Here is a 20999-nt window from a genome sequence, read left to right on the forward strand (position 1 = left end):
TGATCTTCACTGGTGTCCATGGATTACATGAAATCTTTCCACCTTTATCCACCTTTGTCATGGTAGGGAGAACACGTCAATGGAAGGGGGGGGGGGGGGGTCATAGGATAGCACGAGGGTTAAAGCCAGCTGCAGGCGGCGACTTGTCATCACTGGCTGAGCGCTGCTGCGCTTCCACCGTCACGCCGCCCCTGTACCCTCCCTCACTGGCTGAGGGCTGCTTGCCCCTCGCTGCCACTTTGGCTACCAACACTGGCTAAACACTGCTGAAAGTGCAAGCACTGCAAAATGGCGACTCTTCTCCATAGCAACCATCTGGGGATGACGAACAGGTCTGAGTTTTAGAAGAATCAGCAAAGTAAACTTTTGGATTTCCTCAGCAACAGATAGTTTTCCTGAACCACACCCACATTTCTAATATGTTCATATGGTTTTGTTCAGCTTGAGCCAGTGATTCATGCATTACATTTTCACAACAGCCTGGTAAAAACTGTGGGAGTAACAGAAAAACACCGTTTGGTGAGCTGGCTACGCATCAAAACTCTCCAACTTCTAAATCTAAAGGCTCACGTGAGGGATTCAAACCCCTGGGAGGGGTTTACCTTTGTAGCTCGTACTAAAGGGGATTTTTTGGGGGGGTAAAAATTTAAGATAAAAGCCTCTTCCCAAGGTCAAAGGTCAATGAAACTATGGATATGGTTGTAGACTTAAGGTGGTTGTGTGTAAAAATTATTTTTCCATATTGTGTGAAAATTTTAAAATCGCCAAATTTCTCACTTTGCCACAAAATGGCTGCCAAGCTGTAGGCCCTGTGGCCATCCCATAATAATTTTAAAACATCCTTTAGATATTCCTTTTTCGTTTGTTACTGGATTTTGACATAAGTTTTTTAAACCCCATAGGAGAGTTTTCCCGCTGTGATGTCATCGTTTTTTGGTGTGTGTGTTTGTGTATGTTTTTTATGATAATTATGATTCAGTTTTTAGTCCAAATCCCTAAAACCTGTGTTGTTTTCTAGGACATAGTTTCTGCAGAGCGGCAGGAGGTCAGTAGAAACCTACCTCTGAGTTGTGGCATGGAGTTATTTCCCATAATGCCTTTGTTTACATGATCTCATGCTAACCACCCCCCAAGCTAATATTAGAGGTGCAAAAAAAATGGCAGTGATGTCAGATCTGTCCATCCGTACAGTTTAGATCCAGATTCAATTCAATTCGATGATATTTTAGTAATCCCAGAAGGGGAAATTTAAATTCCAGTACAACTCCAATCCCTTGTGCTATCCTAGGCACGTTAACGTTGGGAGTGGGGTCATCTAGACCCACTAGACAGTGCTCTGAACCTTTTTTCTTCAATGATTTGTGATCTTCACTGGTGTTCGTGGATTACATGAAATCTTTCCACCTTTATCCACCTTTGTCATGGTAGGGAGAACACGTCAATGGAGGGGGGGGGGGGGGGTCATCTAAGATAGCTCAAGGGTTAAATGCCTGCGGGACTGGGGTGTGGAGGTGGAAGTGTGATGATTTGGGATTGAGATGACCACTCTGTACTCCAGAGGCAAATGTGAGGCCATTTTTTTCTGACAGCTGCACAGGAAGGATCAGAGAAGCAGCAAATAAACTAAACAGACCCCAAAGCACAAAACAACCAACCAACCCCTTTTCTGAATCCAGACTTTAACCCGACTAAAGCAGAGCACTAATCACTTTAACCCTTGTGCTATCTTAGATGACCCCCCCCCCCCCTTACATTGACGTGTTCTAGTGCAGGGGTGTCAAACATACAGGCCAGATGGTTCAATCATGCCCAGGCATGAAGAGTAAAACTTATGATTTTTAGAAGAAAAGGCACGTTTCTAGTCCATTCCTATGGCAAGTTATGATTTTTTAAAGAAATAACCGAAATGCACAATTCCGCCACTGGGGGGAGTAAAGGAAAAGCAAAACAGGTGAAACAGCAGAGTAAAGGCCCGTTCACACCGGGACGAATTTCGCCGGTGATTTTCGCCGACGTTTAACGCCTCGTGGCTAAACAAAGGGCACCAATGAGAGTGTGCACACCGACGCGAAAAAACGCCACGGGTCAAAAAAAAAAACGCCTCGGGTTCGTTTTTTTTTTTTCGACGCGTCGCGTCTAAATCTATTCGACCAATGAGAATGGCGCTTTTGCACACGTGTCTGGAGCTTCTGAAGTTACAGTAAAACACAACTTGGGGGGCGCTCAAACACAAAACTGCCTTGCTGAGCACATATACCAGTGAAGAAGATAGACGCCAAGTAGCGTCTACACTGCCGCGGAGAAATAATGACGGACATTCTAAAATATCCCCGAACCAAGCACCAGTTGGAGCTACTGGTGCTTGAAATATTCATGTTTTCTTTGTTTGATTCTGACAAGCGGGTAAATACTTGCTCTCTTCTTCTGAGTGAAAAGCGACTTTAAGAAGCGTAAAGTTGCGCAGCGCCACCTTGTGTACAGGAGTATTTCTGTTTACATTAAGCGCCATCTAATGTCAGGGAAGGAAATTGCATGTTCGTTCGGCTCATCGTCAGCGAAAATCGCCTGGGTGTGAACACAAAAAACGTGGCGAAAAACGCCTGGCGAATATTCGTCCCGGTGTTTACGGGCCTTAAAATGTAGTTTGGTTCTGCGCGAGCCTCATCGCTGCTATGTTGCTATAAGAATGATCAGTAGTGACACCCTAATGACCAAAATGTTGTCAGAGAGATAAAAAAAAAAAGGTTGAAGTGAAGTGCTGAGCTTTCCAGGAAAATGGAAAGTTTTATTTGTTCAAGGAGTTGAATGCAAAACCTGCATTCTTGGTATGTCATCAACAGGTTCTCCAGGAATATAACATTCAGCACCACTATGAGATTCATCACAAAGAAAAGTTTCACCATTTGCAGTTAAGAAAAGAGAAGATTTACCAACTTTTAGCTGGACTAACAAAATGACCGTCTACATTTACCAAAGCTGTGATGTCAGTGATGGAGCAGTGACACCTAGCTACCTTATTGCAAAAAAGTTGGAGCAAACATCCAAACCATTTTCGTATAGTGAATTTATTGAAAAATGCTGAAGGCAGCATGTAATCTAATCACATAATCATGCTAGCAAAGGTCGACTGCTTTTTGGGGCACAAGACTTCTGCATTAGTCAAGGATCACGATTACAGATCCAACATCTCTGAGGAGACTTGGGCGCCAAATGAAGGAATCCAGTCATTGATTACATTTTTGGTTACTATTGATGAAAGCACAGATATGTACAGCTGTGCATATTTATTAGAGGTGTTAAAGAGACCATCACAGCTGAGTTTCTTGAGTTGATGGACACAACAACAGCTGATGACTGCACTGGACAATGTTGGAGTGAACTGGTCACTGACGTCAGTCTGGTCACTGATGGCGCCCATCAAAGGTCAGGAAGTAGGCAGGTGTTGCCACATAATTCAGGCAGACACCAGGAAAAGATTCTTGGACATTTCATTTTGTTTTGCTCACTTAAATGACCGTAAATATCTTTCTGCACAGGATTAGAATCCTGATATTGATGGCCTGCTGAAGTTTCATGACAGAAAGGTTAACTCCAAATTCTTGTTATGTTCACAAATGTTTCTAAGTGTAGTTTAGTTTATTTTTTCACTGATTTACACATTTACATTCTAGGCAGGCGTTTCATTTTTTTCCATAGCCCTTCTTGAGTTTTTTATGGGGATTGCATCAGATGTAAAATATTCAGTCTGTGAATATTGATAGAACCAATGTTTTTAAGTGAAATGCATTTTATTTAAGATCCATTGGCCTTTGTGAATAAATGTGTAATAATAAGTGATTAGGTTTCCATGTTGGTTGAGGCATTTTTTCCAACTGAGTTAAAAAAAACAAAAACAAAGAAAACTTTTTTTTGCTTTTATGTTATGGTCCGGCCCACTTAGGATCAGACGCCTTGAATGTGGCCCCCGAACCAAAATGAGTTTGACACCCCTGGTCTAGTGGGTCTAGATGACCCAACTCCCAATGTTCAATTTCCTAGGATAGCACAAGGGATAAATGAATGGAAAGGCCAGCTTCTTGCAGCTGGAGTCTCTGATGAAACAGTTCTCATGAATGCATCATCTCACTGAGTTAAGACCAGTCAATCACCTGAAAATAGTCAACAAAACTATAATTATTACATTCATAAACACGGCGTGTTTGGTCTCCGTCTTCCCCTCCCTCATTATCTGGATTATATCCATCGTCATTGTGGGGTCTTTGTGTTTTTACTGTTACAGAAGGACTCCAGATGCGTTAAACCAGCAAACCAAGCGCGCGCCCTGATGTAAAGTTTAAGACTCGTGCGTCATCCTGGTGGGAAAAGAAGCTCCGCGGATAAAAAGATAAAAGAGCGCAGGCGCATTTTCCAAGGTGCTTCATGAATCTAAAGCCCAACCCAGCTTTCATTCTATAAACTGCAGCGCCCCCCTCCCCCTTCCCTCACAGGCTCCGTCTATCACCGTTCAGTGGGGAGTTGGCGTCTCGGCTGCTCCTCCTGTTCTGAAGAAAGTGCCGGTATGTCCAGCAGCTCGATCTGGAGGGGAATTTGTCGCTGAAGTGACGCGTCAAGGCGCATTGATCCAGCTCCAGTCTGGCACCAGACGCAGAGAGTCCCTATAAACCACAAGTGCCATGGCATCATCATCATCATCATCATCATCATCATCACGCTCCCTGGTCATCGTGTCCTCCGCAGTCTGTCTTTAGTGACCGCGCGCCTTACGCACGACACCTGCAGGCAGAACTCCCCCTCCGTGGAAATCCTCTGCGCTCCTGTTGCGCTATGGAGCAGCGCGGCGCGCAAATCTTGGAAGCGATGGACTTACGAGTGCCAGTTGGATCAGGAGCCCTGCCAGCCCCCGGAGCCGAGCTCATGGCCGCTCCCCCCACAGAAACCTCTCACCTGATCCCTGCCTTCTGGGACTCCCCCCTCAGTCACTGGATCAACGTGATAGTGGGACTGGTGCTCTGCTTCACCATGCTGGGGCTGGGCTGCACGGTGGAGGTCAGCCAGCTCAGGGAGCACATCCGCAGACCGATCGGGGTGCTGCTGGCTCTGCTGTGCCAGTTTGTCATCATGCCTTTGGTGGCCTTTCTTCTGGCTTTAGCCTTCTCTCTGGATGACGTGGCTGCGATGGCCGTGCTCCTTTGTGGCTGCTGCCCCGGAGGGAATTTGTCAAATATCATGTCCTTGCTGGTGCACGGAGAGATGAACCTCAGGTATATCCACAATCCTCAAAGTGAGGGCCAAACTTACTTTAACGCGCACGCGACCCCAGAGAGCGCACCGAGATCAACTTTTTCTATAGTTGAAGTGAAGTTGTGTTAAAGGTGAAATGAAAGTGCCTGCTGTAACTGCGCCTCTCTTGCGCCCTCAGCATCATCATGACCATTTCCTCCACCCTGCTGGCGCTGGTTTTGATGCCGCTCTGTCTGTGGATCTACAGTCGGGCCTGGATCAACACCCCGGTGGTGGAGTTGCTGCCCTTCGGGGCCATCACTCTGACCCTGTGCAGCACCCTCATCCCGATAGGGCTGGGGGTGCTGCTGAGGTACCGCCACACGCGCGTGGCCGACGTGGTCTTAAAGGTAGGAGAGGTCACTGTGTGTGTGTGTGTTTGGGAGAGTTTGTGTGCGCAAATGGCGCAGTGCGCTGTGGTGGGATGCTGAGTGACATCAGGGCTCCTCCCCGTCATTACGGACAAGAGCCCCTCTTCGTCAGTGTGTGGGCTGTGACGTCATGTGCGGCTCTCGTGTGTCTGCAGGCGTCTCTGTGGTCTCTGCTGGTCACCCTGGTGATGCTCTTCATCCTCACCGGAGCCATGCTGGGCCCGCAGCTGCTCTCCACCATCCCGGCCTCAGTCTACGCCGTGGCCGTCCTCATGCCCCTGTGCGGGTACGCGGCGGGGTACGGGCTCGCCGTGCTCTTCGACCTGCCCCCCAGTAGTCGCAGGGCGGTCTCCTTGGAGACGGGGTGCCAGAACGTGCAGCTGTGCACGGCCATCCTGAAGATGGCCTTCCCCCCGCAGCTGATGGGGGGGCTGTACATGTTCCCCCTGCTCTACGCCCTGTTCCAGGCAGCGGAGGCGGGCATCTTCATCGTGGCCTACCGGGCGTACAGGAGGGAGGTCCTGCACAAACCGGACGCCCGCGTGCCCGGGGGGGACTCGGACATTTCCTATCAGAGGTTTATCGATGAGGACTTTGACTCCTCCTACGGGGCGGTGACAGTGAGTGACCCCAACTCCATCATGCTGGAGCCCTGCCCCCCCCACCCAACCCCTGTCTAACGGACTCGTGGTAACTGTTGTCTGTTAGTCTTCATTCATGATCATTGCTGCGATGGCTGGACGCTCCACCAGCAGCTCGTGACCCTGTACCTCCTGTGTGTTAAACATTAAAGCCTGACAAGATCAAACCCGTTTCCTGGCTGCGCTGTTTGTGTCTGACCTCCCAGCTGAGCCGCGTCAGCCTGATTGAGCGCGCGCGCTCATAACCGGCTCCCGGGCCAGCCCGGGTTGGTTGAACAAAAAATGGCAACGTATGGTGAGGAGCCAGTGGACAGCTACTTCTACTCATCCTACAACCCCTACGCGGGCAGGTACCCCCGGGGCAGAGACGCGGGGTGGAAATACAAGAGTTACCTCTCCCAGTATGGAGACTCTTCCGACGCCTTCAACAACCATCAGCGCGCGCAGCTGAAGTCCATCCTGTCCCAGATCAACCCCAAACTCACCCCGAGGCTCCGGAAGGCCAACACCAAGGACGTGGCGGTGCAGGTCAACCCCCGGAGGGACGCCTCGGTGCAGTGCTCCATCGGCCCGCGGACTCTGCAGGCCATGAGGCGGGACCTGCAGCGCAGGAGGAGGCCGGAGCCGCCGGCGCCTGGGGCGGGCAGTCCGAAGGCTGCAGGCGGGGTGAGATACCCCCGCACCCTGGCCGTGTATTCACCCATAGCTTACAGAAGCGTCACCTCCTTCCTGGTGGAGGACGGCAGCAACAAGGAGCAGCAGCAGGAGGACGAGGCCTCCGGTGAGGCGCTGCACACTGCGGAGCCCGCTGGGGACCCGGAGAAGGAAAACGGCCCTGCGGAGGACGGAAAGGCGGCAAAGCCTCTGGAGCTGGACAGGAAGGTGGAGAAGCTCCAGGTGAGGAGCGAGGGCGCGGAGGAGGCGGCGGGCAAGGCGCGCGTGCGCTTCCAGGTGAGTCCAAGCGCTCCAAAAGGAGCATTGGAGATCAGTGACTGTTTGAAGCTGTGGCTCCGTCTGAACATCCACGAACAGATTCAGAAAAGCCCTTTTTGTCCTTCAGTTTCTGGAACAGAAGTACGGATACTATCACTGCAGAGAATGCAACCTCAGATGGGAAAGTGCCTACGTGTGGTGCGTTCAGGGCACCAACAAGGTAAGCAGCAGACTGTTTCTGATCAGTGACGTCACCTGCAGCTCTACAGCCACTGCTTTGTCTCCAGGTTTACTTTAAACAGTTCTGCAGGAAATGCCAGAAGGACTTCAACCCGTATCGTGTTGAAGACATCACGTGCCACGTAAGTCTTCCCGTCTCCCAGGAGCTGCAGAGCAGAGCAGCCATCCTAAAACGCCTCTGCCTCCCCAGACCTGCAACAAGGCGCGCTGTTCCTGTGCCATCACACAGCGGCACGTCGACCCCAAACGGCCGCACAGACAGGACCTGTGTGGCCGCTGCAAAGGCAAGCGGCTGTCCTGCGACAGCACGTTCAGCTTCAAGTACATCATCTGAGCGGCAGGAGCGCCCTGAGCACAATCAAGACTTTATTTTTTTGTTTGAATCTGGAATCAATGGTCTGCCGTGAAATAAATGATTACCCTTGCAGTTCCTACTGAACGTCCTCTTCTTCCTCTGCAGCAGAAAGTCAGACTTCAGGTCGTAATTCAAAGGATAAATCCTTTAATACCCGAGAAGCTGGCATGTAAAAACACCGCTCTACATGAAGGCTTCAAACTGAGTACAGAAATTACAGCAGCAAAGAGGGCCTGGAATCAGCCTGTCTGCAGAAAAGGTGCAACAAGCAGGATCTGTGAGGAATGCATGAAGAGGGCGACTGTCCATCAGGCAAAACCTGAACCAGCGAGTCTCTATACATCCTAATATGAACAGTGCAATGCACAAGGGAAATACTGGTTTACACTATACACTTTCTAAAATATATACAGAGTAAAATAAGTTATTTCTTAGCCATAGCATGTTTGCATTTGTGTGAATACCAGAGTCTCTAAAGGCATCTATTTGGTTAAAGTGAGTAAAGCATGAAGACCTTTAGAAGGGACTTGGATCAATAAGCATTTCTTTGTACACTCCCTGAAGGCAGAACTCCCACAGGTTACACGTTAAATAGCCCAACATTTACAACCCAACATGTTAGCTCTAAAAATAAATTTCTCAATATTCTTGCAGTGCTCTACCAAACATGCATTTGAATCTCCATGGGTCAAACTGCCGGGCGAGGCCTTCAGGCTGGGATCCGGCTCCGCCCGTCTTCCTCAGAAACACCATCAGACTTATTGCAACAGAATTCTGCCGGTGGGCCCGGTCCGAGGAAAGACTCCAAGCATTCATACATGTGAAGAGTCCTTTAGCCCTTTATAGGAGAAGTCTGTCGGCCTCCGCCTCTCTGCAGCTGCTGGAGGGAGGGGGCCTCACAGGCTGGTGCTGACCATGGTGGGGGGGGGCAGGCAGACCTGGGCCTGACTCAGAGCCTCCCGGATCTGCAGGTTGAGCTCCATGAGGCGAGCGTTGGCCTGAGACAGGTCCCTGCTGGGCCCCACCACCGCCAAGCAGCCGGTCTGACCCAGAGTCTGGTGACGGAAGTAGATGTGCAGGAGGGTCTGGACGGCGTTGTCCGACTCGCTGCCGAAGATGTCGTTGGGCCACAAAGATCTGGTGATGGAGAGAAGAAAAGGGGAGAATGCTGACAGCTGAAGACCAGGAAGGTTCAGAAGGAAACGTCTGAACGTTTCTCCTGATCAGCTCCACAGTGAAATGCAAATGAACAAAAACGGCTAAAATGTGTCATGAAACGGAACAAAGAGAAGCTTCAACTATTCATGAATAAGTAGTGAATATTTATATATTATTTAAGAAATGTGTTAGTGATAAAATAAAAGAAACCTAATGTTTGGATAAGCTTTCATTTGAAAGTCTCTCAAAGTGCAGATCCTGTCCAAAAAATGAAAATATCATGGAAACAATCAAAAGTTCTAAAACATTCAACTGGACTAACCTGAACTAAACTTTGTCCAGTTGAATTTTTTACAGGTTTTCATTTTATCATCAACTGGATGACTGAGAATATCATGGACAACTATTTATTTAGTTATTTAGGGCTGCACGGTGGCGCAGTGGTTAGCGCTCTTGCCTCACAGCAAGAAGGCCTATTCAAAATAATAATCTTTCATAGACTATAGATTTAGATTCCTCTGCTTAATTGCTTGTTTTCCCATAAAGGTTCCAGCTCCTAAAACCCTCAAAAACCAGATTTCAGAAAATTAGAAATCTGTCCAAATTCTGCAGGACATGAATGTTTTCAGCTGACTTTCAGCAACTAATCATCTCCCACACTCCAAGCAGCTGCACAGGTTCCCACATGTCCTTCAATTGGTTGAGTTGGGTTGGATCTGGGGAAGACCATCATTGACCCCTCCATAGTCTGGGGAAGCCACTACAGTTCCTGGCTAAGGAGGCTGGCTGTTCACAGAGCGCCGTGTCCAAGCAGATCAACGGAACGTCTAATGGAAGGACAAAGTGGAGCAGGAGAAGACGCTCCAGCAAAGAGACTTCAGCGGATCAGCAAAAGGACAAGATTCAAGGAGCTGCAGACCTCCAGAAAGCCTGGAATGAGGTGGAGGAACAGCTTCAAGAACCTCCACCTTCAGGAGACGGGATCCAACTGTCGGGTTCATCGGGTCAAGAACCTTCTGAGCCTGGACCAACGGAGGAAACGTCTCAACTGGACCAAGAAGAAGAAGGACTGCACTGTTGGTCAGTGGTCCAAGGTCCTGGTTTCTGATGAAAGGAAAGTCTGTCTTCCCTTTGGGAATCAAGGTCCAAGGGTTTGGAGCAGAACCCGAGCTGCTGCAGGTCCAGAGGGAAATCTCCACAGCCATGATTTGGGCTGAAATGTCCAGAACTGGTCGGGGAAACTCTGCTTTCTTCATCCAGAATCACTGCAACAGTCTAGAATGTTCTAGATCAGTGTTTTTCAACCTTGTCTGAGCCACGGCACACTTTAACCTTAAAAAAAAATCCCGCGGCACACCAGCATCCAAAAATTCCTAAAAAGGATAAACTCATAGTCTGTATTGATCTACAGCCCCTCCACAATCTCACATGCATTTTTGAGATAATTGTTACAGAAAAAGCTGGAAACTGCAGCTGTTTTTTCTAAAAGATGCAATAAAAGTTAAGTTAGAAGATTTAAAAACAGTTAGAAGTGTGTTCGTTGGTTTCAAGACGTTTAACAACAGATCTCCTTGTGCGCCGTCACTCTCACAACCCAATGCATCATGGGAGATGTAGTGCATAAAACGGCCGGAGATCGGTTTTCGGAGCTTCATTGTTTTGTTCACTTGTTCCACGGTCTGATACCGGATTCTGTGGAAAGCTACACCGCTAAAGACGAGCTTTAGCTGGTATTTCTGTTAGAACTGAGCGACTTTACGAGCTAAATCGGGACAAGGAAGTGAAGACTTTAACCATTTCTGATTGGTCAGACTGATGACATGTGATTAAGCCCCCCAAGAATGATTGGTGGAGACAGTTAAAGGGACGGGACTTTTCCAAAATACAGCCGAAGGTGCAGCTGAATCGCGGTACGTCATTCTTATCAAAATGTCTTTAATAAAATAAAATAAACGCAAAGAAAAAGTATTTTACGATCTTTTATATTCCTAACTCCTCAGTGTTTTATCAGGGCCTGTTTGGATGAACACAGAGCTGAAATCCTGGAGATGGAAAATGTTTTTAGATCAGTGAATGAGGGCAATTTCCCACGGCACACCTGACCATCTCCCACAGCACACTAGTGTGCCGCGGCTGAAAAACACTGATCTAGAGGACTTCAGGATTCCTTCTGCTGAGGATCTGGATGCAGATTTCATCTTCCAGCAGGACCTGGTCTCTGTCCAGACTATGGAAGGGTTTGGATGGAGATTTCACTTTGGAAAGAATTGATTAGGATTTGATGTCAGCAGAATCTCTGTCTTTATCTTTTGGTAAAAACCCAGAACTAAATGGAGATTTCTGCACAGTTGTTTAATGAGCCGGAACCCAAATTTATGTAAAAATAACCAAATACCTAAAAATCAAACAATGTGCCCTGAATCTATATTCTCTGAAAGTTACATTTTTTGAATGGAATTGTGGAAAAGAAACACTTTTCAATGATATTCTGATTTATTTGGAAAAAGTATGCAGCTCATTTTAATGTCAGTGAGCAGAACAGCAGGAACCACATTTAAACCCTGAAAAATAGAGATCTCAACGTTAACTTTGCTGAAGATTTTCATTCACACATTTCTACTGAGAATGTGATTATATGACAATTGAGGAAAACACACTAAAGCTAAAAAGAAATGTTAAGTTTAATCTAAATTTTCATTTGGCTGTACATTTGTTTAAAACTACTGCATAGAATTCTGAAATGTCCCTTTTTTGCATCTACTTGGACTTTTGATAAAAGCTCCTTTCTGCTTTCTTTCCAGGGCAACACCATCATAATGAATATCTGTACGTCATTCTCCGCTGGTGTTATTGCCTCTGATGGATTTCCTAACAGCCACATGTTGATCTGTGCAGCCCAGCGATACAGATCACCCAGCACAGCCAAAACCAAACAGCAGGCTTCCTCCAGCAGGTCTTAGATGCACATCTGTAATGAATCTAGATGATTTGTTTTGTTACACAGCTGATGGCCTCTGTGCCAATCTCACCTGAAGATCTTGACTTGTGTGAGAGCAGAGCTGAAGTCCCTGGCTCGCAGTGTTTCAATCAGGGACTGGATGGCCGTCTCAGTGTTAGTGTGGACGTTGTCCGACAGGCACACGTCCTCCTGACCATCATTTCCTGTGTCTGCCTCGTTCAGACAGCTCTCCAGAACAGCCAGTTCCTCAGACATGTTGGTCACCTTAGAAACAGACACATGCTTTATCAGATCATCACAGTCCTCAATATTACAGCTAGAAGTACAGAAAACACCTCTGAGGTCAGCAGAGATAACAAACACAAACAGGACATGTATCTGTTTTTATCAAACCTGGAGACAAAACACCTTCCTTTTGTCCACCTCCACCCACCAACGTCCACTCCTGCCCCCTACATCCACCCACCAACCTCCACTTTCCCCCTAACATCCACCCACCAACGTCCACTCCTGCCCCCTACATCCACCCACCAACGTCCACTCCTGCCCCCTAACATCCACCCACCAACCTCCACTTTCCCCCTTACATCCACCCACCAACGTCCACTCCTGCCCCCTACATCCACCCACCAACGTCCACTCCTGCCCCCTACATCCACCCACCAACGTCCACTCCTGCCCCCTACATCCACCCACCAACGTCCACTCCTGCCCCCTACATCCACCCACCAACGTCCACTCCTGCCCCCTACATCCACCCACCAACGTCCACTCCTGCCCCCTACATCCACCCACCAACGTCCACTTCGCCCCCTACATCCACCCACCAACGTCCACTCCTGCCCCCTACATCCACCCACCAACGTCCACTTCGCCCCCTACATCCACCCACCAACGTCCACTTTTGCCCCCTACATCCACCCACCAACGTCCACTTCGCCCCCTACATCCACCCACCAACGTCCACTCCTGCCCCCTACATCCACCCACCAACGTCCACTCCTGCCCCCTACATCCACCCACCAACCTCCACTTTCCCCCTTACATCCACCCACCAACGTCCACTCCTGCCCCCTACATCCACCCACCAACGTCCACTCCTGCCCCCTACATCCACCCACCAACGTCCACTCCTGCCCCCTACATCCACCCACCAACGTCCACTCCTGCCCCCTACATCCACCCACCAACGTCCACTCCTGCCCCCTACATCCACCCACCAACGTCCACTTCGTCCTCTACATCCACCCACCAACGTCCACTCCTGCCCCCTACATCCACCCACCAACGTCCACTTCGCCCCCTACATCCACCCACCAACGTCCACTTTTGCCCCCTACATCCACCCACCAACGTCCACTTCGCCCCCTACATCCACCCACCAACGTCCACTCCTGCCCCCTACATCCACCCAGCAACCTCCACTTCGCCCCCTACATCCACCCACCAACGTCCACTCCTGCCCCCTACATCCACCCACCAACGTCCACTCCTGCCCCCTACATCCACCCACCAACATCCACTCCTGCCCCCTACATCCACCCACCAACGTCCACTCCTGCCCCCTACATCCACCCACCAACGTCCACTTCGCCCCCTACATCCACCCACCAACGTCCACTTCGCCCCCTACGTCCACCCAGCAACGTCCACTCCTGCCCCCTACATCCACTTCGCCCCCTACATCCACCCAGCAACCTCCACTTCGCCCCCTACATCCACACACCAACGTCCACTCCTGCCCCCTACATCCACCCACCAACATCCACTCCTGCCCCCTACATCCACCCACCAACGTCCACTCCTGCCCCCTACGTCCACCCAGCAACGTCCACTCCTGCCCCCTACGTCCACCCAGCAACGTCCACTCCTGCCCCCGACATTCACTTCGCCCCCTACTTCCACCCAGCAAACTCCACTTCGCCCCCTACATCCACCCACCAACGTCCACTCCGCCCCCTACATCCACCCACCAACGTCGTCTCCTGCCCCCTACATCCACCCACCAACGTCCACTACTGCCCCCTACATCCACCCATCAATGTCCACTCCTGCCCCCTACGTCCACCCACCAACGTCCACTCCTGCCCCCAACATCCACTTCGCCCCCTACATCCACCCACCAACCTCCACTTCGCCCCCTACATCCACCCACCAACGTCCACTCCTGCCCCCTACATCCACCCACCAACGTCCACTCCTGCCCCCTACATCCACCCACCAACGTCCACTTCGCCCCCTACATCCACCCACTAACGTCCACTCCTGCCCCCTACATCCACCCACCAACGTACACTCCTGCCCCCTACATCCACCCACCAACGTCCACTTCGCCCCCTACATCCACCCACCGACGTCCACTTTCGCCCCCTACATCCACCCACCAACGTCCACTTCGCCCCCTACATCCACCCACCAACGTCCACTTCGCCCCCTACATCCACCCACCAACGCCCACCCCTGCCCCCTACATCCACCCACCAACGTCCACTCCTGCCCCCTACGTCCACCCAGCAACGTCCACTCCTGCCCCCAACATCCACTTCGCCCCCTACATCCACCCAGCAACCTCCACTTCGCCCCCTACGTCCATCCACCAACGTCCACTCCGCCCCCTACATCCACCCACCAACGTCCACTCCTGCCCCCTACATCCACCCACCAACGTCCACTCCTGCCCCCTACATCCACCCACCAACGTCCACTTCGCCCCCTACATCCACCCACCAACGTCCACTCCTGCCCCCTACATCCACCCACCAACGTCCACTCCTGCCCCCTACATCCACCCACCAACGTCCACTTCGCCCCCTACATCCACCCACCAACGTCCACTTTTGCCCCCTACATCCACCCACCAACGTCCACTTCGCCCCTTACATCCACCCACCAACGTCCACTTCGCCCCCTACATCCACCCACCAACGTCCACTCCTGCCCCCTACATCCACCCACCAACGTCCACTCCTGCCCCCTACATCCACCCACCAACGTCCACTCCTGCCCCCTACATCCACCCACCAACGTCCACTCCTGCCCCCTACATCCACCCACCAACGTCCACTCCTGCCCCCTACATCCACCCACCAACGTCCACTTCGCCCCCTTCATCCACCCACCAACGTCCACTCCTGCCCCCTACATCCACCCACCAACGTCCACTTCGCCCCCTACATCCACCCACCAACGTCCACTTTTGCCCCCTACATCCACCCACCAACGTCCACTTCGCCCCCTACATCCACCCACCAACGTCCACTCCTGCCCCCTACATCCACCCACCAACGTCCACTCCTGCCCCCTACATCCACCCACCAACGTCCACTCCTGCCCCCTACATCCACCCACCAACGTCCACTCCTGGCCCCTACATCCACCCACCAACGTCCAATCCTGCCCCCTACATCCACCCACCTTAAACATCTGTATTACACTTTTTAACCACTTGTGATTCCAGAGGATGAATGCTGTCTACCTAGTTTCAAGATAAATCCATAAACCATGACTGGTCCAGACACAGTCTGGCACTGAGGAGCTGCATGTCCATTTCCAGAGAGAAAACTCTAAACTTTGTACATTTTATTCTTCATTTTACTATACAAGACCATATTTCTCTGTAAAATAATACAGCCACTATTCAAAGTACTTCCATCAACATTTGCTGTGACCCCCGAATCCCCTTTATTGTATGTTTAATGTGAGGAATGTGGTAGAACATCCACCCTGAGACTAGGAGGTCACGAGTTTAATTCCGCGGTCGAGTCATACCAAAGACTCTAAAAATTAGATCCAATGAGTGCAAAACAAAGCATAAAAGTTCATCAAGTTATCGCAGACAGACGTCAGCAGAACCAGGTAACATTAGTAGTAAGAGTTAGACCACGCCATTCTTCATACGACTGGTGCGATGGCTAATCGCTGTCGAGTATAAACCAGGCTTTAAGGGTTGGATTGGGGGGATTAAACCAGCAATGGCTCCCAAGTGCAGCTGGGTCTGCAGCTCACCGCTCCCCCAGGGGAGGGGTCAAGTGGAGAGAACTAATTTAATAATAACGTAGGTGTTTGACAGGTAATGATGCTTCTAACTTTAACTTCAACATGAATGAAGACTTTTATAAATAAAGTATTCCAAAGGTTTCTGTCAGTTGGAATGTTGAAACATGTATTTTTATTAGTAAAACCAACGTCTGCACCCATTCCTCCATCACCATCTTACCTCAGCTTCTCTCTTGATGGTTTCCACCCTGCTGACGAGCTTACAGTAGGCCTGAAACAGGAGCAGCAGCTGAAAGTGCAGCTTATACAGCCGCCGACACAATTCCAGTTCCTGCAGACACACAGCGTAAGAGAGCATGAAGTTCTGCGGCCACTTTGACGGTCATGTGGTTAAACTAATGGATAACCTGGGTTAGACACAAATGGAGGCGTTAGCCCAGACTGGTGTGTAAAGTACCACCTGATCTGGGCTACAGAGAAAAAGTGAGATTTAAAAAAAATGCATAAGTTGATGTTATTGCCTGACCTGCTGATCGCTGAGATGATTGACAAGAACTGAGCTACAATGCTAACCAAGAGAAATATGATGGGGGGGTGTGATGGGAACAACTATACAGATGAAATGATGATCATGCAAAAAACAAAATTTTTATCTTTTGATGAAAGTCTCTGATTGTGAGCTATGACCACAGACAGCATCAGTGTGCCGCTCAATCTGAGCAAGAGGCTGGTCCTCAGGACAAAACAATGGTCTGGAGAAAGGAAAAGACAACTTTGGGGATGGTCGGTCGGACAGGCGAGGCGCTGAATCGGGTTACATGAAGATTCAAAGAAAAGCAAAGAAAAAAGCTGGGATTGGTGAAGGCAGAGCATGCTAGCAACAGCAGTGATGAGATGGTCAGCACCGTCTGAGTGCAATTAATATCCATAACATGAGAACCACTTACTGCTAGACTTTCCATTTGCTAAGCAAAAGGTGAGCAGGTCACAAACAACAAAAGGAGAGAAAGACCAAGAATTAGTGAGCTTTAACATGACAACACAGTGACCGACCTGCCAGTTAAGAGCTTCTCATCTTCCCCTCAAACAGAGAGCTCACAGCAGGAAACCCAAATCTTTACAGCCAAAAGCAAACAGCAGCGAGAAAGTACAGAAGCTCGGACAGGACAGGCCTCAGCTGTGACTGAAGACAGCAGCCTTAAGGCCCGTACACACCGGGACGAATATTCGCAAGCCGTTATTCGCCAGCATTTTTCAACACGTTTTTTGTGTTCACACCAAGGCGATTTTCGCTGACGATGAGCCGAGCGAACATGCAATTTGATTCCCTGACATTAGATGGCGCTTAATGTAAAACAGAAATACCCCCTGTACACAACTTCACGCTTTTTAAAGTCGCTTTTCACTCAGAAGAAGAGAGCAAGTATTTACGCGCTTGTCAGAATCAAACAAAGAAAACATGAATATTTCCAGCACCAGTAGCTCCAGTTCCAGCGATGAAGAAATTATTGTTCTGTTGAATGATGACAGACGCCGGAAAAGACGCCGATTTTGGGTACATCCCATAGTTACGAGAAGAGAAGAACATGGGGAGTTTTATCCACTGGTACAAGAGCTGAAAATGTATCATGAGCGTTTTCGGGGATATTTTAGAATGTCCGTCAGTGAGTGCATCTTCTTCGTCTGATTTCTTCGCGGCAGTGTAGACGCTACTTGGCGTATATCTTCTTCGCCGTGACGTATGTGTGCTCAGCAAAACAGTTTTGTGTTTGAGCGCCCCCAAGTTGTGTTTTACTGTACATTCAGAAGCTCCAGACACGTGTGCAAAAGCGCCGTTCTCATTGGTCGAATAGATTTCGACGCGGCGCGTCAAACCCAAAAACCGAACCCGAGGCATTTTTAAAAATGACGCTTTTACGCGTGGCGTTTTTCTCGTCGGTGTGCACACTCACATTGGTGCCCTTTGTTTAGTCACGAGGCGTTAAACGTCGGCGAATATCGCGCGCGGAATTCGTCCCGGTGTGTACGGGCCTTTAGGGTGAGGTCATGTCTCTGCAGGGGAGGAAACTCCCATCTTCTGAAGGAAAGCAGGTTAGCAGCTCTGAAGTTACAGAGTAGTTAATAAAGTTCTGGTCTTTGGGGGTTCTGCATTTCATTATAGGCATTTAACACGAAAACACTTAAGTAACAAAGAAAAGCACCTCCATAGTTCAAAGTGTGACTGTCCTTCATCCATTCATGTTAAATCAGGATGTTTGAGCTGAGATTAGTCACACAACTGAGCAAATTGGAGTTGTTGTTTTTGAAATGCACCGTTTCATCACTATATCACGGTTCACATTTCAGTCTCGCTGTTTAGCGGGTTTTTTCTCAGTGCAATTTCTAATGTTTTTGTTTTTACAGTGCACTGTGTTCTGCATCCTGATTGGCTGTAGATCAGCCAATCCCCTTTGTGGCGTGTCACCTGTACAGAATGGGGTCACTTTGCCAGAAGTACATCAATCTTTGATCACGATCAGATTTTTGTTTTCATTCTATAAACTGAACTTCTTTTTCGTGAAGGTTTGAGAGTTTAAACAAGAGAAAAGTGTGAAAATGTTCACATTTGTCTGAGAAAAGTGTAGAATAATAATAATAATCCATTTTATTCATAAGGCGCCTTTCTGGGCACTCAAGGTCGCCGCACAGCATGTATACAGTATAAAAATACAAAAATAGAGAGTGTGTAGTGAGGAGTTGCACAGCCTTAAACATCTGGAATTACTGTAATAAATAATGACTATTTTACAGATTTTTTTTTCTATCGTGCGTTATTTTCAGAAGTGCTGTATCGAGTGTGACTATGGTCATCATAAGAGGAAGTAGCTGAAATGAGGACTTGTCAGCATCAACCCACCTGTGCATGGCTGTTGAGTGTCTGGCTGCTGTCTTTGTCTCCAAAGGTCTTCCTGCAGTTCTCCAGCCACTACAGGGTGAGAGGACAGATGGGTTAAAATGAAGGGCTGACAAAAAGGAAGGAGACTTTGTGAGCAACACAATGGTAATAAAAATGGTAATAAAAAAATAAAAAATAAATAAAGAAGCACTTTTTTATTCCACAGATCATTTTCTGCGTTTATGTCCAGCATATAACCAAGGCTGGCCAGCCAGGAGATTCAATAAAAGAGTTCTACTTGGTGAATTAAAGAAGGCTTGTGCCGAGTACGGGATGCTATCTGGGCCTCCAGGGAACATCGCAGCCTCATTCAATTAACGCTCCTGCATCCCAGAAGCCTCATCTTTCTTCCTTCCCTTCCCCCTCCCTCACCCTCCTACCCCTTGCAGTTTTTCCCGCCTGGCCTTCTGTAACTGATTTAGGAGAACAGAGTTATTTTTATCCCTCCAGCACTGATGTTACATTTATCTGCCATCGGCAGATAAATGTATTTGTACCAAAGCTGCTGCATTGTGTGCCCTGTTGATGTTCATTCTGGAGCAACATTAGGGATGAGGGGCAAATCCCATTTTGTCTAAACCCCAAGCCCTCCCATGATGCCTCAGCTGAAACTGCAGCGTTGCCCCGATGTGCATCAAGACAGTATGAGGCACAGTGTCCTCAGGGCAAAGGTTAAGCTACAATCAGCAACACGCGTTTAAGTAACCACTTTCAGTAAAAAGTCCATGTAAATAAACAAAAATGTGCATTTCGGGCTTCTGCGTTCAGAACTCTCACATTCACGTGCTGCTATAGTTTTCGGGCTCTATGTACAAAACACGTGGCCATTGAACGTACGCTGAAAATGAAACCAGCTGAACTTTAACCCGTCAGCCACTCTGATTTGGTAGTGACGAGTGGATGGTGTCACTTTTAATTAAAAGAGGTGAATCATGAAGGACAAATTAGTGATGCACGATAAAGACTTAGTAATATTAGTAAGTACAAAGTAACAGCGAACAGCTCCTATGCATTCAACAAATTTGCAGAACTAGTTTTCCCTGCAAATAAATTGAACAACAGATACATGTACAAACACTTTATTAGCCTTTAGTCTGTCATACATCTGTGAACAGAGAAAATGCATTTAATGGTCAGAACAAATACTAAGACTTTAACTGAAATACCAATGTAACAAATACATTTTTCAATACTAATAATGCCTGATATAATAACGTGCAAAGGAAATAGTTTAATCTTAAAATGCAAAAATGATTTCTTTGAAACTAAAGTGCAAAATAATAACTATAAAGTTTTTAACTGATGTTCAAAATAAATGGTTGCTCATAGAAATAAACTTTTCAAAAACATGAACATTCAAGCATTTTACAAACCAGAACGAAAAGAAAGAAACCCCCACAATTCCATTTCTTTTTTTGGTTTTAACTGTGGTTGGATCAATGGGAGATTCTTCCTGACAACAAGTAGCATCTCTGCTTTCTGACAGGTTAGCTGTTGATGTTTTCAGCACATTTGCAGCAGAAGAAAAAAACGCTGACTATCAATGCTAGTGCAGGACGCTGACAGCTACTTCCATGCAATGACTGCTAGCACTAGCAATGACGTCATTGCTAATGCTAGCAAAGACGGCAGCTTCATGTTCTTTCCACACATCGCGGTGGTGAATTTTTTAATAGCTTGTGAGATTTGTGGTGTTAAAGCTTGACCCTTTTTCCCTCTTTGTGACACATCTGTTGAACACATTTAGCAAACAGCGAGTGAGTGGTTGGTCTCAGACACGGTAACACGGACCCACATGGGTGAGAGCTGCTCCATGTTGCAGACAGCTCTCTAGCCCAGGCGCTGAGAGATGATGTCACTTACATGCGACAGACGCTTGCAGGATGGGCGGAGTGAGCAGACACCTTGCTGGCACAAGTAAATACAGTGGTGAGTGAGGAAGCAACTGTAGTTTAAGCTTTTAGTTATCGGTCCATTTTATCTGCGAATTTTTTTCTTATCGGAATTATCGGCATGACGTCATATTGTCCACTATCAGCTAATAATTATCGGTATCGGATATTATCGTGCAACCCTGGGAGAAATTAATAATCGTGGTTCGTTTCCGGCTGAAATAAAATATGTTGTATCA

The 20999-nt window shown here is 48.3% G+C and overlaps 3 protein-coding genes across 20 annotated transcripts in view; 2 read left to right on the plus strand and 1 right to left on the minus strand.

The window, feature by feature from the left end:
* The first annotated feature begins 3890 nt into the window (after positions 1–3890).
* Positions 3891–6456, plus strand: slc10a4 (solute carrier family 10 member 4). The gene is made up of 3 exons (XM_023953920.1): positions 3891–5261; positions 5420–5630; positions 5807–6456. The coding sequence occupies exons 1-3, from the start codon at positions 4825–4827 to the stop codon at positions 6329–6331; spliced, it is 1173 nt and encodes a 390-aa protein (XP_023809688.1). The 5' UTR covers positions 3891–4824; the 3' UTR covers positions 6332–6456.
* Positions 6457–6543: 87 nt separating this feature from the next.
* Positions 6544–7899, plus strand: zar1 (zygote arrest 1). Of its 2 annotated transcripts, none has more exons than XM_020702863.2 (4): positions 6544–7189; positions 7353–7445; positions 7513–7587; positions 7656–7899. In XM_020702863.2, exons 1-4 carry the CDS (start codon positions 6575–6577, stop codon positions 7797–7799), a joined length of 927 nt encoding a protein of 308 aa, XP_020558522.1. In that variant the 5' UTR covers positions 6544–6574; the 3' UTR covers positions 7800–7899. The 2 variants fall into 2 exon arrangements, with proteins under 2 accessions (XP_020558522.1, XP_004067611.1); XM_004067563.4 differs by having other exon boundaries at positions 6545–7243.
* Positions 7900–7950: 51 nt separating this feature from the next.
* The window catches only part of fryl (FRY like transcription coactivator), a 93703-nt gene continuing 80654 nt past the window's right edge, over positions 7951–20999 (minus strand). For 14 of the 17 annotated variants that reach the window (XM_023953917.1, XM_023953913.1, XM_023953919.1 and 11 more), the window contains 5 exons: positions 18830–18898; positions 16881–16898; positions 16154–16264; positions 12008–12201; positions 7951–8957 (listed from right to left, as the gene is read on the minus strand). In XM_023953917.1, coding sequence (XP_023809685.1) covers positions 8717–8957; positions 12008–12201; positions 16154–16264; positions 16881–16898; positions 18830–18898 — 633 coding nt within the window. In that variant the 3' untranslated portion in view covers positions 7951–8716. The remainder of the gene's footprint in view (positions 8958–12007; positions 12202–16153; positions 16265–16880; positions 16899–18829; positions 18899–20999) is intronic. The other 3 variants (XM_023953912.1, XM_023953905.1, XM_023953918.1) reach the window with 1 other exon arrangement.

The sequence above is a fragment of the Oryzias latipes genome, chromosome 4 (assembly GCF_002234675.1).
Source record: "Oryzias latipes chromosome 4, ASM223467v1".
Classification (NCBI taxonomy): Eukaryota; Metazoa; Chordata; class Actinopteri; order Beloniformes; family Adrianichthyidae; genus Oryzias; species Oryzias latipes.